Here is a 12,423-nt window from a genome sequence, read left to right as displayed (position 1 = left end):
TGGACCTGAGGTCTCATCCTCAGTTCCCGGGGGAGGGGGTCCACTCCTCCCCGCCCTGCTCCTCCACCCCCTCTACTCACCCGGTGGTTGTCCAGAGGGTCGTGGTCTCGGGGTGCCACGTTATCGAGGTCGCTGAACACAGGCCAATCTGAGCAGGGAGAAAATGGAGTAAGGCACCAGGCTCAATCGCTGGAACAGTTCACAAGACCCATCTACAGCCTACAGCTGCCACCAAGCCTTTTTTATTTTAAATTTATAAAGTACAAAAATGGGTGAAGAATGTATGTTGTCAGCACCGGGGGGGCCACAATTCTTCCTCGAGAACTTACCCAGAGTCTCTACTCGCCAGCTGTGGGGTCCTAAGCAAGCAGCTTAATAGGTGTGCCTCCTTGGGGTTGTCATAATTAATGCAAATACAATTGTGTCATGTATTGATAAGCACCATGTGCTTGACCTATGGTCAAACCTCAGTGAGGTGCAGTTGTGAAGGAAGGAAAGCCATTTGTATATTTGGGGCCCAATGAGTAGCTACAAATGGGAGAAGCCTTAGATGGCTTAAAAACCAACCACCCCAATCTTTATCTCCTGTCCTAAGCTGCCACCAGCCAAATCTGCCTTGTCGCCTATTCTCATGTGGTTTTTAAGAATGCTTTTTACATTTTTAGATGGTTGAAAAAAGTCAAAAGGAGAATAATATTTTGTGATACGTGAAAATTATATGAAATTTAAAATTCAGTGTCCATAGCGTTTTACTGGAACGCAGCCGCACCTATTTGTTTTAAGTATTGTCAATGGCTGCGTTTATGCTGCAAATGCAGAGACCACATGGCCTACAAAGTCTAAAATATTTATTACTCTCTGGCCTTTTAAGAAAAGGTTTGTCAACTCTTGCTTCAGACTATTCCCCAGGCCTTTCAGTGGTGATTTACAGGCGTCTTTAATATCTGACATTAAAATCCTCCTCTCCTGCTTCCCTGGGGCCTCCTCCAGCTGAATAAATGGCCCCATCATCCTGCCAGTTCTTCAGATCAAAACCCTGGAGTCAGCCTTGCCTCCCCTCTTTCCTGCAGACCCCGCATCCATATCATGAGCAAACTCTGTCACTTCAACTTCGGAAATAATGATGCCCATTTTTCCCCTTTGACCTGTTCATATGATGTTAATTGGTTTCTGAGCACTGAACAACTTTCAGATTCCTGCAAAAACCCTATTTGGCTGTGACAGACTATTCTTTTAAGGTACTAGTCTTTTTTTTTTTCCCCTCGATCAGGGATTGAACCCACGCCCCCTACAGTGGAAGTGAGGAGTCCTAACCACTGGATCGCCAGGGAATTCCCTAAGATACTAGTTTTTATTTGTTAATAACTTTATTTAGAATTTTTGCCTTGTATATTTATAACTGAGGTTGGGATATAGTTTTCTTTTTTGGTGTTTTGTCAAATTTTGGTATAAAAGTTTTTGCTAATTTCATAAAACACTCTGAAAAATGTTACCTTGTTTTCTACAACAAAGGCTGTTTTTACAGCATTTGGATGACTGCATCTTGAAAGTTTCTTAAAAAGAACTCACCCATAAAACCATCTGGGCCATCAACCTTTTTGGTTGGCATGTCTGATTTTCTAACATAAGTGAAAGCCAGTTTAGCCCTGTTTTACCTGTGCTCGTCCCCTCCAATCACAATGCCCAGGGGCCAAACCATCACTCACGAAGGTGGTCCAGTTTCTGGCTGTGCGGCGTGGCAGAAGATGGCGAGGAAGGTAGAGAGTCAAAGGTTATGTCACTCATGTTCTCATCTCCAGAGTTCTCTGAGAGGCGAAGGAGCAGGGGGGGCCGGCTCCCCGAGAGGGTCCTCACCCGGGGGCTCCCGCACTTTTCCTCTGTCCCCCTCAAGATGGTCTGGGCTGATTGCTGGAGAATTAACAGGGACATGCACATCACACAGGCACCCTCTGGGAAAGAGGGGCTCTTCCTGTTGCCTGTTGTTCCCTCAAAACCTGAGGCCCTTCCAGCCACAGCACCCACCTGTGCCTATTAAGGGACTGGCAGAAAACCTAAAACGAATCAGTGGGGGATTAACCCAAAGGCCTCTAAGAAGGGGCATCCGGAACAGGAGCTCAGAGGGCCAGCAGTCCCAGAAGCGCTGCCCACGCTTTACAGCCCTGAGCTGGGGGATACATTCCAGAATCCCAAGCTGGTCTTTGCCAATATTGTCTTATATCTGGTCCATGCAGTGGGGGTGGGGATGGGGGCACATTCTGGACACGGCGAGGTACTCAGTGAGCCAGGTCCAAGTCTGGTCCAGCCATTTGTCAACACATCACACAAACCACATTCCACACACCCCACTCGCTATCTGTACACACCTGGTCCCCTCACTCTGGGCAAAAATGCGCCCAAATCAAGCAGACCCCAGTTCCTCTATTAGTGGGGATACTCAGGAGGGCTGTGGGCATTGGCTCAAGAGGGACGAGGGACACAGACAGGACTAAGAGTCTTCCGGCCCCAATACTCTTCAATTAAGCATTGCAGGGCCTGAGCCACCAGCACACAGGAAACACAGTTTGCGGGTCCTGGCAGCAGAAGGGCCCTGCCAGTCCGAGCAGGTTCACACTGGGTACCCACCAGTAGCTTGGTGTTCTGAGTCACCGCATCCCTCTCTCTTGGGGAGAGGTCGAAAGGAGCGAGGCCCATGCTCTTGCAAATCCGGTTGCAGGCATGAGAGTGGAAGAAGAGAGCCATCCCACGGACACCTGCAGACACAACACAGCAGGGGGTCTGGAGCATTGCTCTGCTTTGGGACGGGGACAGGACGGTACTGAGCACCCTAAATGTGGCAGGGGCAGGTGTAAAACATGCTAAACTGGCAGGAGCCAGAGGCCCCAGGATCCCGTCTCCACAATCTTGGGGCGCCCCATATATCACCTCGGCCTGCTTTCTTGGGTGAACAAAGAGCCCGGAGATTTTGTGGGGAGTGTGGTCTCCATGGACACGCTGGCTTTCCCTGCCTACCTAGGTTGCCATCTCCAAAGTCAGTGCCCCTCTCGGTGTGGATCTGTGGGTCGGTGTAGAGGTCACCCACACCCTGGACGTCCACCACAATCAGCTGGTGGCCGGAACGCTCAAAAGTGAAGTGGCTGAAGGCCTGTGGGGTGACATGAAAGAAAAGGTGACCGCAAGAGACCAGGCTGTGGGCTGCACAAACGCTGGCAGGCACTGCTCTGAGAGGTTTCAACACCCCACCTCTGCCCATGCTGGGAGCCTTTATCTGCAGGGAGGAGTTGTACAGAGGCAAAGACAAGGAAGGAGCCCTGCTTAATTCGGAGGGACCCGAGGTCTGCTGAGACGGGGCACGGGCCTCTGCAGGGGCCTCACCTGCGGTGTCAGGCGCATGTTGTCATCGCGGACGAAGCCTGAGTTGGAGTTGTACTTGATGTACTTGCCCTCGATGTAGTGCTCTAGGTGGAAGAGGGGCCGGCCCAGCCTTTCCTTCAGCTCTATGACGCACATCTGCATGATGTCCACCTGGCGGGAAGGTGGGAGGGGGGGTCAGAGGGAGGACCCAGGCGGAACCCTCCTCTGATAAGAGGCTGGAGCAGAAAGGCTGAAACTGCTGATTGTCCCCAGAATCCATTCCCCTTTTCCTTTGAGAATGAAAACCCCTGCTACAGCCTGAACGTATCCCCCCAAATTTCACAGGTTGAAATCTCAACCCTCAAAGGTGATGGTATTAGGAGGTGGGGCCTTTGGGAGGTGATAAGGTCATGAGAGAGAAGCCCTCATGAATGGGATTAGTGCCCTTACAAAAGAGACCCCATAGAGCTCCCTCACTCTGCCCACCATGTGAGGACACAGCAAGAAGATGCCAGCTATGAACCAGGAAGAGGGCCCTCACCAGAACGTGACCATGCTGGCACCCTGATCTTGGACTTAACAAATTTCTGTGGTTTTTGAGTTACCCATTCTGTGGTATTTTGTTACAGCAGCCCAAGTGGACTAAGACAACCCCCCATCCCTGAGCTTTAACAGGATGCACAGCCATTCGGTAGGGATGGATGGCATCGCTTGGCTTCCCCTGGATGCTAAGTGTGGCCATGTGACTAAGCCTGGCCAATAGGAAGCAAGCAGCAGTGATGATGCCACTCCAGCCTGCCCTCTCCTTCCCTGGCCTTCCTGAGGCTGTAAGGTGGACATCTGCCAGTGAGCCAGATCCGACCATGTAGTCCAGGGCAACTCCCGGCAGGTGGCAGAGCAACAAGACAGAAGGAACCAGGCCTCTGGATGACTTAAGGAGGCGAAGCCCCAGCCCACCCTGAGACCCCACCAAAGCGGGATTGTTAGGTGAGACAAAAGGAAACCATTTCGAGTTAGCACACAACTGTGGGTCTGTCTGTTAAGCAACTCAACCTGTGCCTTATGCTAATACAGTGAATTTGCGCAAGTTATTTCACCAATCTGTGCCTGAGTTTCCTCACCTGAGGAATGGGTAAGAGGATGAAATCTGTTGGCACAGGAAAGAGCCGGTCAATGTTTGCTGATGTCATTATTATCAGCAGACACAATTCTAGAGTGATACATACCAAACCGCAAGAGTGGTTCTTTCCCTGCAAAGGGGAATTACAGGGGACTCAGACATTCCTTGCTAAATTTTGCACCAAGTATATGTTTAACTTTGTACTCAGAAGAAAACATGTAAGTACTGTGTATGTTTGTAAAGTAGAGCAGGGAAAACCTGAAACTCTAACTTGTGATCTGTTACACAAGATCATACCCACGGCACCCTGTTCCCTTGACGCCACCCACAACAGGAGCCAGGTCTGGGTTTCCCAAGGAAATGACCACCCAGGAAACTGCTTGGCTGAGTCACCAGACAGGCAGACAGCAACTGCAGAGGCCAAAGGGGCCCAGAGCTGAGAGGTGAGAACCTCCCCAAATGTGGTCTCAGTTCTGAGAACCAGCCAGGGGGGAAGGAGTGGCTGGTTCCCAGAGGGCTCCTGTCCCCAAAGTTGGCTCCATTCCTACCAGGAAGTCTGCTGCAGGGCCACCTGCTTGAGCAGAAGACCACTGGGTGAGGGTCAGTGGCAAGGACACATCCGCAAGGGGACAGCCAGGTCCTCCGCAAACAACCACATTCCTCTCCCTTCATCAATTCAACCACGTTAGTATTCACCGAGCACCTAGGCACTCGGACAGAGTTGAACAAGACAGATAAAATCCCTGCCCTCGGGGGAGAGAAGCAACTGAAATATTAACTACATGAATAAGACCCTTTCAGACGGTGCCAATTGCTCTGAAAAAAAAGAAACCAAAACAAACAAAGTGACAGGACAGAGGGTGCAGCGGTGGGTTACTTCCTTTAGGACGGTCTAGCACAGCCTAGCTGAGGAGGTGACATGAGCTGAGACCTGAACTGTGAGCAGGATTGAGGAGATGCAGTGATGCAGCCTGGCAGGAACAGTCAGTGCAAAGGTCCTGAGGCAGAAACAAGCTTAGGGAGGAAGGAAAAAGTGGCCAGGCCTGAGTGTACTGAATTACTCAGGAGGTCACAACCCCCGAGGGTGGGAATGTGGCTTTTTGTATCCACACCAAGGACACTTAATCAAGGGCTCTGCAAACAGTAGGCACTCAACAAATTCTGCTGGCTGCCTGGAAGTGTGGCTCTCCTAGGCACTCAGAAGATGGTACCTTATAGCTAGCAGGTGCACAAACAGTAGGAGAGCCGAGGTGTGAATTTAAGCAGGGCACAGGCTTGGGGTGCTATTTCCTCAAATGACTGCAGGCAACAGGAAGTTCTGCTTGGTTCAGGTCACCAATACCCTGGGGGCTCAAGTGAAGAAGCCAAGAGCAGGGGCTTGGAAAGCCTGGATTTGAGCCCTGACTCCATCCCTGCCCATTTGGGCAAGACACTTAACCCCTTTGTGCCCTAGGTTCCCCAGGGGCAGATAAGGAAGGAATCCATTCCCCACTCCCTCTCCTGCTTTTCCTCGGGAGCCACCAATCTCAGTCCACCTAGTCTGGGTGGAAGAACCCATATTGCTGGTGGGTACAAGGCTCAGGCCTGCCTAATCTGCATATTCCCACACCCTGGCCGTCATGATTGGCTCAGTGATAGGCACCTGACCTAATCAAGCCAATGAAACCCATGGGACTTCCCTGACAGTCCAGTGGTTAAGACTCCGTGCTTCCAACAAAGGGGACACGGGTTTGATCCCTGGTTGGGGAACTAAGATCCCACACGCCACGCGGTACGGCCAAAAAAAAAAAAAAAAAGAAAGAAATCCAGTTTTGAGACTTCCATTGAAACTTGTGGGAAAACATGTCATTCCATCAAGGTTGCCGAGAAACGGAAAGGGAGCCTGCAGCTACTGGGACCAACATGTCACTACAAGTTGAAAAGCCGCCTGAGAGTGATGCCAACACAGAACACTGAGGCTAGAGCTGGAGGAAGATTCCCAACAACTTCAGTTTGGTCCTGGATCCAGCTACGCCTGTAGCCAGCGCTATTTCTCAGTTATAGGAGGCAATAAATTCCCTTTTTGGATTAAGCCCGTTTGAGTGGGTTTCTGTCATTTGCAAGCAAAAATCCTGACTAATAGATCCCATCTGTAAGTGGAATAAAAACATTCCAACCTCAAACAACCTCAGACCTCTGTTTTCAGAAAGAAATAACTCTTGGCATGTAGAGTACTTGACCTATCAGGCCCAATACATGATGGTTGTTATTAGCTGCTGCTGAGACGGTGAAGAAGGAAGCCTGTGACAGGCACCTCCATTGCCCTCATCTCCAGATACGTCCTGGTGTCGGAGGGCGGCAGAGTGGGGTGCCACACACCTGCTTAGGGGGCTTGTGCCGATTATACTCCTCTCCCCAGAGCTTGGCTTCCATCTGCAGACGCACGTCCTCAAAGTACACGTCCCTGTCCACGGACTCGATGTAGCGCTTTGCCACGTAGTTGGAGGCCCCCTTCCACTGCTGAGTGTGCAGGAAGTTGGAGAGCTTCTTCCTGAGGGGAGAGGCACCAGGGGGCCCGTCTGGGTGCTCCGGATCCCAGCCCTAGTCCTCAGGACGGGAAGACCCTGCCTGACCCGGCTGGCCAGAGCCAGGAACAAAATGCAAGAGGTGGGAGGGGCTTCCCCACCCCACAGCATCCTTCAAGGAGCTGTGAAGGTGGCTTAAGGGACATACTTCCTGTTCTCCTCCAGCCCATCCCCCCGGCCGGTCCCAACGTATGGTCCAAGGGAGACCAGATGGAGAGGAGCTTGGGCTACAAGAAGAGAAGCCACTGTCTCCATTTCTTGACTGGAAATGTCACAGTGCCCCTGCTCTCAGGAGCCTGAGGGAGTCTGGGCAGGGCCCCCCGAGAGGCAGGCTGAGTCACTTACGTCCTGAAGCACTCCCTCATTGCTCCCCGGCCGAAGGGCTGAAAGACATCACACAGCGGGTTATCAGTCCCCACACCCCACCCAGAGGCTACCCTGAGCCAGGAGGAGATTTTCCCCTTGGATGTTACCCACCAAATCGATGCCCTGGACCTCATCTCAACCCTAAAATCCCTGGGCCCTCCTTCCTTTACTGCAGCACCAAGGCCTCACAGAACTTCCAGCCTGGAGGCTGCAGGACTGATGAGACCACCCTATTCCCCACCCTAGCTGAGCAGAAGGCTCCCCCAGGGGGTGAAGATATTATGGGGGTGATGCAGTGGGGTTAGAGACAGTACATGTCAAAGGATGTTTTTTGTAGCCCTGTCTGTAACAGAAAAAAAGCAAAACCACCCAAATGTCCATCGACAGTATAATGGATCAATCATTCAGGTATATTTGCTTGACAAAATATTATACAGCAATGAGAATGAACAAATTACAGTTCTAGAAAAGACACGTACAAACCTCATGGACAAAATGTTGAGCTATACATATACTGTACGGTTCCATTTATACGGAGTACAAAAATAGGCAAAACCAATCTCGGGTGATAGAATTCAGGGTAGTGTTTACCCTTGGGGGTAAAGGAGTAGTAACTGGGGCTGAGAGGGGCTTCTGGGGGTGCCGGTGATGTTCTGTGTCTTGATCTGGGTGCTAGTTATACACATGTTCACTTGGTGAAACTCATCAAGCTATACACTTTTCTGAGTGTGTGATACACTACAAAATGTTTCACAAATCGATCCTGCCCCTTACTATGCAGGAAGTTCTCTATTTTCTAGTTGATTCCTTTTTCTTGCAACCCACTGAGTTCACCTTGTTAGATGAAAAGTAATAGGTGGTGACCTGCAAGTTTTGAAAACTGATATACACATTCACGGTTCACTGATTTTCAATAAGAGTGTCAAGAAAAATCTTTTGATATATATGATTAATACATGAAATGCCCAGAATAGGTCAATATACAGAGACAGAAGATAAATTAGTGGTTGCCCATGGCTGGGGCAGATGAGGGAATTGGAGACTGACTGCTAATGGGTAGGTACGGGGTTTCTTCTAGAGATGGTGAAAATGTTCTAGGACTGATCGTGGTGATGGTTGCGTAACTCTGTGACTATACTAAAATCCACTGAACTGTACACTTTAAATGGGTATGGGGTATAGTGTGTGAATTACATCTCAATAAAGCTGTTGTAAAAAATAAAATAAATATACAGTACTATAAAAAATTCCCCAAAGTTAAAAAAACAAAATAAAGTGGGTGTGGAGGAGAGGAAGCAAGCCCTGACGTTGGCTCAAGAGAAATCCCCACTCAGCCCTGACTACACTGGGCTCGAGGCTCTGCTCACCTGAGACGCCATCTTGATCACAATTTCATCCTCCAGCCACTCCCCGGTGACAGCGTTGTACCTGCAGAGACCAGAACCCACCCCAGGGCGCAGAGTCCATTACCTGATCCTGTCACTCACTAGCTAAAGGCAGAAGACTTTTCTGGGCTGCCCACTGCCCTCGGGATCAAGTCTGCTCTCTACCCACAGGCCCAGCCGACCTCCTGGGTTGGGTCTGTGGACACTCCCCCTCCCTCCCAGGTCCCCACCACACTGGCCTCCTTCCCCTTCGTCAAAGGCAGCTATTCCCTCTCCACCATGTCCCCCAGCGCTTACTGTTGTGCAGTGGACGGGCTCGCTCCCTACCTATCTGGCTCCCCCACTGGAGTGTAAATCCACAAAGACAGGCCAGTGAACAGGACCTGGTACAGGGGAGGCTTAATAAGCGCATGTTGGATGAACAGTTGAATAAGTAAATATCCTCATTGTAACTGGCCTAGATAACGAATGGCGTGTCCCAGGATGGGAGGCGGCTGCATCCTCGGTCTTGCCAGTGTGAGGCCCAGCCCAGGTCCCGGTGCAGGCAGGGCTTGGGGAGGGTCCTGCTTCTGAGTCCAACCAGGAAAAGGGGCTGCTGGATACACACCCAAGGCAGAGAGGGATGGAGAGGGTTCCAGAACATTTTCATCTCTCTTTTCCCAGGGATCCTCTTTCCCAGAGCAAATCTGGCCCTAGGCCTGGCTGGGCCTTAACAGGTTCGCCTGGTAGGAAGCTCCTTGGCCCCGTAAATCCCTAAAATCTAAAACCTCCCCCAGGGCTGAGGTGTGTTCTTAGCTCCAGCAGATGCCTCCCTGGCCCTCCCTCAGGGGCGACAGACTCCAGAACCTCCCAGCTCGTGGGAACAGCCTTCTCAGAGCCTGAAAAACAAGCAGAGGCCTGGCAGTTAACCCACCCCAGGCCCAGGGTGGGGAGGAAGGCTTGTCAGAGCCACACACCTGCTGGCACCAGCCCTGGGCAAGTACTGTGCTCAATAAATAACAGCAATCATTGTTATTACTACTACGTAGAGGCCAAGGTAAAGGAAGTAGTCTTCCCTCACTTCCAAACAGACTGAAAGCTGAGAGGCGCCCAGAAGTTGGGGGAGGGCAGAGACATGCAACAATGGAAGGATCTCATCTGTCCTTCACAATCACTAACCTTACAGAGGACAAAGCCGCTCTAGGTTCACTGAGCATTCACTGTACGCTGAGCGCTTACACGGAACTCCTCCATCAACCATCACTCAGCCCTGTGAGATCCGTACAAATATTGTGCCCACTTTCCAGATGGGGAAACCAAGGTTCAGAGAGGTGAAAAAAACCTTCCTGAGAGCCAAGATTCAAACCCAGGTCGGTTTCAAACAGAACCTTGCTCTTAACCAGCCTGGGTACAACCCACGTGAACAGGACATCTGTCCCAGTAAAGGGCTGGCTTGCAGCAGAGCTCTTTAAAAACCAGGAATAGGGGCTTCCCTGGTGGCGCAGTGGTTGAGAGTCTGCCTGCCGGTGCAGGGGACACGGGTTCGGGCCCTGGTCTGGGAGGATCCCACGTGCCGCGGAGCAGCTGGGCCCGTGAGCCGCAGCTGCTGAGCCTGCGCGTCTGGAGCCTGTGCTCCGCAGCAGGAGGGGCCGCGATGGTGAGGGGCCCGCGCACCGCAATGAGGAGTGGCCCCCGCTTGCCGCTGCTGGAGGGGGCCCTTGCACGGAAGCGAAGACCCAGCACAGCAAATAAAAAAAAAAAAAAAAAAAAAAAAAAATAAATAAAAAAAAAAAAAAAAAAAAAAAAAAAAAAACAAACAAAAAAAAAAAAACCAGGAATAGAGGTGGAAGCCTCCAATTTAGAAATCTCTGGACATTCTGGCCATCAGTGCCTGACCTCCCTCTGCTGGCAGCCAGGGCAGGTGAAATCAGCTACTATGGTTAAGAAATAAACACAGTTTGGCACGGCCCCTGGTCTCTGGTCCCCAAGGAGCTCAGGGACACACAGAACCAGCCCAGCATGTGAGTCCTGCTTTTCCAAGGGCCTCCCTGGTGGCCTGGTGTCCTCAGCCTGGAGGCCAGATGTCACCGACCAGCCACCACGCTGCGTTTACAGGCAGGAAGGAACAGAAGTCCACAACCTGGCCTTCTGGGGCCCCGACGATGCTGACCTCAGCTGCCGGCACAGACCCCAGCGCCCACTAGGAGGTCAGCCTCCGAAACGGGGAAAGGTGCACGCCAGGCTCTAAGCCATCTCCTCACAAGGTGGGAGCAGGAACACATTGCAGAAAGGTGGAGAGGGCTCCACGGTTTCTGCCTGCCTAGCAACTGCTCCCCTTTCTTCTGGTAACAGCACCCCAATTTTCCTTTGGAAAACCGCCATCCTCCATTCTCAGAACATATGGACTGGGTGAAGCTGATCCCCCAGCACCTTCTGGCTTGTGGCATGTGATCTAGACCTGGCCAGTGAGAGCAAAGCTCCTGGCACAATGACTGGTTCAGTAACCGGCCTATAACCAAAGCCAGGCCAATGAGATTCAAATGTGGAACTTTTGTTTTAAAAAAAATTGAGAAAGAAAGATCCTTTCCCATTGAGTGAGATGAAATGTGGGGCTCCTAGGAGCCATCTGTGCCACTGACGTAAGACAGTCTGTCTGGGGTCAGAGCCTAAAGCATCCTTGGAGCATCTGGAACTAGCCATACGTGCAGCCCATGTCGATGAGCCCACCATTCCTGTCTATGCTTAAGCCACGGCGAACTGGGTTTCTGTCACTTGCACTTGAAACAGAGTCCTGACTAATTCAAAGACACTGGTCTGAGTCAGAAAGTTATCTTATTAACTACCTGGGTGACCCTGTTCAAACCTCTCTCTCCACTGGGGCAACTGAGGGAACTCACAGGGTTGACCTGGATGAGTCAGAGCTGGAGGGGTCTACACAGAGGTCACAGGACACAGGACAGGCCCCAGGGCAGATCCATGAGTCTTCTAAAATTATGAGTAAAATTAGACATATGTGTGCAACTTTCTGAGATGGCTTCATCAGATTCTCACAGGAGTCTCGAATGCTTGACACAACTACTCCAGACTTTTCTTAATGAGTAAATACATATAGAGCGCTTAAACAATGCCTAGCAGATGGAAAATTCAGTAAATAAGGACCCTCGTCATCATCATCATAGTCTTCCTTACTATTATGTTGGTGGTAGTGTTTTGTTGTTTTTCATTTTTCTTCCTGAAACCCCCTGAAAACACTCTTGCTTCCTTCTGCCTTTTCAAATAGGAAATCTAGACCCTCCCAGCTCTATTCGGTGAATCTTCCTGGGGCCAAGGCACTGGAAAGCTGGTCTGCTCTCTTTCCCTTTGATAGCAATTGTGGGGTCATGTGTTGAGATGATGGAGCCACAAGACACAAGTAGCCTGGATCCCTGAGCTGCCCTGAAGAGTTACTCAACTCTCACCCAACTTCATATGAGCAAGAAATGCACCTTTGTTGCATTAAGCCCTTGGGGTATTTGTACTTGCAGTACAGCTCAGCCTAGCCTGTAAAATACACACCTTACAGGATTAAATACACACTGTAAGGGTTAAATGAGATCATGCACAATGCCTTAAGCATGTGTAAATACTCAAATATTGGCTGATATTATTATTATTATAT

The 12,423-nt window shown here is 50.6% G+C and overlaps 1 protein-coding gene across 1 annotated transcript in view; it reads right to left on the bottom strand.

Annotated features, from left to right (window-relative positions):
- The window catches only part of EEF2K (eukaryotic elongation factor 2 kinase), a 61,285-nt gene that overhangs the window by 21,610 nt on the left and 27,252 nt on the right, over positions 1 to 12,423 (bottom strand). The window contains 8 exon segments of the mRNA XM_036825192.1: positions 81 to 148; positions 1,707 to 1,908; positions 2,623 to 2,750; positions 3,010 to 3,142; positions 3,373 to 3,522; positions 6,830 to 7,001; positions 7,381 to 7,418; positions 8,769 to 8,829. Coding sequence (XP_036681087.1) covers positions 81 to 148; positions 1,707 to 1,908; positions 2,623 to 2,750; positions 3,010 to 3,142; positions 3,373 to 3,522; positions 6,830 to 7,001; positions 7,381 to 7,418; positions 8,769 to 8,829 — 952 coding nt within the window.

This window comes from Balaenoptera musculus, chromosome 15 (assembly GCF_009873245.2).
Source record: "Balaenoptera musculus isolate JJ_BM4_2016_0621 chromosome 15, mBalMus1.pri.v3, whole genome shotgun sequence".
NCBI classification, from domain to species: Eukaryota; Metazoa; Chordata; class Mammalia; order Artiodactyla; family Balaenopteridae; genus Balaenoptera; species Balaenoptera musculus.
This window is presented reverse-complemented; position numbering and strand designations above follow the sequence as displayed.